Source organism: Etheostoma cragini, chromosome 20 (genome assembly GCF_013103735.1).
Source record: "Etheostoma cragini isolate CJK2018 chromosome 20, CSU_Ecrag_1.0, whole genome shotgun sequence".
Taxonomy (NCBI): domain Eukaryota; kingdom Metazoa; phylum Chordata; class Actinopteri; order Perciformes; family Percidae; genus Etheostoma; species Etheostoma cragini.
In genome coordinates, this window is record NC_048426.1 from 2451968 (window position 1) to 2456662 (window position 4695).

The window sequence follows — 4695 nt, forward strand, 5'->3', positions numbered from 1 at the left end:
TTTGGAAAAAGGCTGCAATGAAACAAAGAGTGAAAAATTTAAAGGGGTCTGAATACTTTCCGTACCCACTGTATACTTCCTGGTTGTGATGCCATTTAAAACACTTGGAGACATGGCATTAATCCATACTGTGGTTTGCTCTCCGTTGATTTAGTTCTGCCAGTTGTTCCATGCATGAGTAACTGCAGGCGATCAGATGTCAGCATCCTCACACCCATAAAACCCTCTGAGTGCTTGTTTCCTGTAGTTGGTCGGAGTTGCCTTCTCACCCCTTGCGAGCTGTTTTGTTCCCTCATGAAAGCACTGAGACTCAGTGGAAAGACACCAGGTTGAGTCTCTGCTTCTAACATGTGACACAATGTTAATAGTGCAACATTATCTCATGTGAACAGTAGTGTCTAATAGCAATACAAATCATTTTTCTGGCCCTTCTCCCCAGCTTTATCTCCTTTTCCAGACCGTTCATCCTGACCCATTTAACAGCTCTCACCTCCTAATTAGTCTGGAACACCGTGTTTATGCTGCTATGCGGTCTTTTTAAAATTATTATTATTATTTTTTTTTTTGCATTGTTGCTTGTGTTCACCAGCGGGTCCAGTTCCTGTGATGGGGAGCCTGGCGAGGTTAGAGTCAGCAGGGATCCGCAGAGGGGAAAGGAAAGCACTGGGATTTTGCAGTGGATATTTTTAATGGTCATATTGTTTAGCAAAATCAAAATCTGAGAATATAAAAAGCAGAAGGAGCCAAAACAAGAATCAATGTGCAAAGGAACAAAGGAAGGAGAGAGAAGGATGAAGTGAGGAAGGATGTGGGTAGAAAAACGAGAGCCAAACTAGAGGAAGCAAGAAATAAAAGAAAGGTGGGAGGAAAGGAAGGAGGGAAATTGGAGAGAGAGATGGCAGAGAGGAAGGGCCCCAGCAGAGACTTTAAGAGCCTGTTGCTGAGGAGAACAGAAATGTCTCTCGGTCACACTGTGGGCCCTCCAACTGCTTCTCTTCCAGCGTTATAATTAGCCCTGGCTGAAAGGAAAGTGATAACATGCAGGTTCTCCTTTTAGTCGCTGTGGAAAAAAACTAAAGATGATGGGTGTCCTCTGCAGAAAGAACTGCAGCATTTACACAGAAAAGCAAAGGGAAAGTCTGGTTTTAGATATTTTATTAGTTTCTTGGGTAGAAATGAAATCCTCCACACCGTGCATGCCTGTCTTTCCTGGGAAAACAAACACAGCTCAGATTGAAGTAGTTTTCCAGAACGAGATCTGAGTGTTTTCCGTCAGCAGCACCGCTTTAAAAACACACCGTATTGAATCACTCGTCATCATGTGCAACAGGACTTCATGGACTTGATTTGGTGCTGCCGCAGTTAAGTTCAATGGCTATGTACGAAAGTCATTTCTGATTGGCTACCAGGTGTAGAGGATTTGGACATGAAACACTCCTCGTTGAGTCATCAGTGCAAAAGATAAACAATTGTGTATTTAAAAATATAGCCAATAATAACATTGAACTCAAGTTTATTGCTGAGGTCTGGGAACATAGTGGCGTCGCTTAAACTAGAAGAAACGTGATGAACTACGAGCAGTCAGACCATCGGACAGGTTGTCAACAAACCTCTGGGTTAGCCAAATTTATTTTCAAGCTATAACAAATGCTCCAACAAATGGAAAAATAATGACCAAGGTGTGTGTCGCAAACATCCAACATCCAACATCCAACAGTTAAAGCTGCATTCACTGTTACTTTGACATGCAATTAAAGGTGGACCTATTTTGGCAATGTCACCGTGTTCCCAGAGCAGCAGTTCTCAGGGGAGTACAATGTTACCATAACCCGAAGAACTGATGGCCAGAGCTACCAAAATAATACCCCAGATGTAATAAACTGTAGTTTTCATTTCAACCGTCTAAGTCCTTTCACTTGAAGATTCTGGATCATTCTGATCAGATGAAGCATTCTTACCCAGGCCTCTGACTGGCTTCTTCTCCATAGCAACAGTGACTGAGGCTCACGGATATAGTATTTGAGATTATTAGAACTGATGATCAAACCATAGCCTGTAGTATTGTTGCACTATGGACAGCTCCGGTTACGGTGGCTACTTCCAAGCAGTTAACTGTCACTGGTTAACCAGAACTACCCTGAGTGACTGACCCCAAACTAACAAAAAGAACCGTTGTAAGCGGCCATTTTATTTAACCGTTTTTAGTGTTTACTTGGTGGAACTGTTGTCCTTTTGTGAGAAAATGAAGTTAAATCTGAAACATTCACACTCTCAGTTTAACTGTGACTTTTGTGTTATCACTGTGTTCAATGCTGGAAAATAGTCCCCTCCCTGTCCTCCGGCTTTTTATTACACCCGTTATTTATTTTCTCTTTCTGGTGCCAACATTTCCTTCTGCTTCAGGCGGCTTGTTTTCTGATCAAAAATCCGTTTTTGTCTCCCAGCATGCATCTGGAAGGACTCTCCTGGTTACAGGCTGTTTGAATCCCTTGCGCATGCCCACGGGGGAAAGTGGTCATATTCATGTGTAAACATTTTAGAGCCCAGCCAAGACAATCTGAAAAGGGTGAAATGCAAAAAAAAGCCCTCTAATTACATTTTTGCCCTTCATTTTTAATTTCACAGGCTTTTCATGAACTCTGAAGGGTATTTCCCCCCCGAGGATCTCTGCTTAACTTCTGACCCTTTTGTACAATTCACAGGAAACTGTCGACGGCAGAATTTTAAGTAGAATCCTAAATGAGATAATAAAATAATGTGGAATGATAAAAGTGATGCCGTATTCAGTTACATGTACAGGGGATGCTACTGCGGATGAAATCTCTCCTTTGCTTGCCCCAAAGCTCCCCACACACATCACTGCCATACTACGGTTTATTATTTTTATCATTTTAAAGGAAGTGGGGCATATGAAACCAGATCTAGCTTAGATTTCCCCCGGGAAACCCGTGTGTCACGCAGAGGAAAATATTAAAAAATACTCCGACGCACGTCTGCTACCGACCAACCAATATTTCCTGTTTGCCCAGATTGCCAACCCCAACCCCCTGCCGGTGGCAGCGGGAGCCCCCGCCAGCGGGGCGTTGGTGGTGGTGGAGAGCGGCCCCGTGGTCTACGACGATGCAGCTGCTGAGGAGGAGGAGGAGGAGGAAGAGGAGGCTTGTGTCAGCGCCATGGAGCTGCTGGGCAGCAACGGTCAGTTTAAACCCGGCGTGGTCTGTCCCATCACTCGTTTATTGGCATAAATTGAGACATCTTCTGGTTTGACACTAATTACACAATTAGGCAATGAAAAAGCGTAATTGGCTATAGAGGCAGCAACAAGCACCTAATAACATAATCATCTATCTATTGTTATTGTGTAATTGTTTTTGATTAATTAATTTTTCAGTTCATTTACATAAGTTTGCAATTGTTTTGTTTCTTAAAACATAATCAGGAAGACTGCTGCACAGCAGTCAGGAGAAACCCTGAACTTTCTATTTAACTATGTAGACTTTATATTCTTGAATGTAAAGAAAACAAGTCTGCCGAGAGACATGATTTGCACATTTGAGTCTAGTTGACCCGAGCGGTGGCAGACCGCTTTGTCACTTCTCCGTGGGACTGCGAGTGCCTGGATTGTGAAACAGTCTGAATGACTCTTTTAATGAATGTGCGTCTGTGGGTCATGAATGTGCGTCTGTGGGTCATGGCTCTGTTTGGACTCAGACTCCTGCTATGTTTTAATGAGCCCTCGGTAAGATTACATTTCTTCAATTTACGTCTCCGGTTGTTAAAAGTTGAGGCCCCTAACCCCTAAAAAAAAGAAAAAAAGAAAAAACAAAGGCCTGAGCTACTTAGTTGATTCCTGTAGGGGAACTCTTTGTTTGTACTCCTGCCCCCTCCCCAGCGAGGTCAGGGCCAGCCTCAGACCTGCACCTCTGGAGCTGGTAGAGACTTTAAGACAGCTGAGCGGGACGGACGCCCGCCGGCACTGGAGATTAGACCAGAATCTGTCACTCCGCTGATGGATTGTTTCTCCTGCAGAGAGCCAAGTGACACTTTTTTACATTGTACTAGTCTGACCTGTTGGTGCTCTTCCATCACAACACACAGCGTCTCTGTGGACTTTACTTTTCTTTTAATTCTGTGAAAAGTGAGCATGTTTACTTTTTCTTTATCAAGTACGTGCAGTTCCACTCAGTCACACATGGGAGCTGTCATTTGAAATCAAAGTGTTTCTCTTAAAGCATCTCTCGCCGTACATTTACAACAGCGATGTAATGCAACATGCAGTGGTAATACCGATCCAAAAACATCAGATCTAATGGTAAAAGACATGTATCTAATCCGTCCCTCTGTGTCCCATCTTGCAGAATATGGAAGTGATGGCGATTACGAAGATTGATTCTAGCGGTGGTCTTCGCTGGGTTATTAAAGTGTATCAAATGTTTACTACCAGGGACACACAACGGCTACAGGTTGGTGGTCGTGTGTGCAAGAAAACAAAAGCTGGAAACCTCCCACTACTTGTCTCATTTGGCATCTCGCCTGGATTGAACTGGGAGGACGCACTACGTGGATGCTGACAAAGATGGTGAAGTGAAAATAAAGGGATACAGGTACATTAATTAGTGTGGGCCACAGGCGCCTGTAGAGGTAATACTGCAAAATCAAATGTAGGAAACACTTCCGTGAGCATTGGGTTGTAGA

At 43.5% G+C, this 4695-nt stretch overlaps 1 protein-coding gene across 1 annotated transcript in view; it reads left to right on the plus strand.

Moving 5' to 3' along the window:
- LOC117936390 (transcription factor IIIB 90 kDa subunit-like) overlaps nt 1-4419 on the plus strand; it is a 102796-nt gene extending 98377 nt beyond the window's left edge. Inside the window, exons 18-19 of the mRNA XM_034859356.1 lie at nt 3030-3195; nt 4359-4419. Of these exons, the coding sequence (XP_034715247.1) occupies nt 3030-3195; nt 4359-4390 (198 nt within the window). The 3' untranslated portion in view covers nt 4391-4419. The remainder of the gene's footprint in view (nt 1-3029; nt 3196-4358) is intronic.
- Nucleotides 4420-4695: the final 276 nt, after the last annotated feature.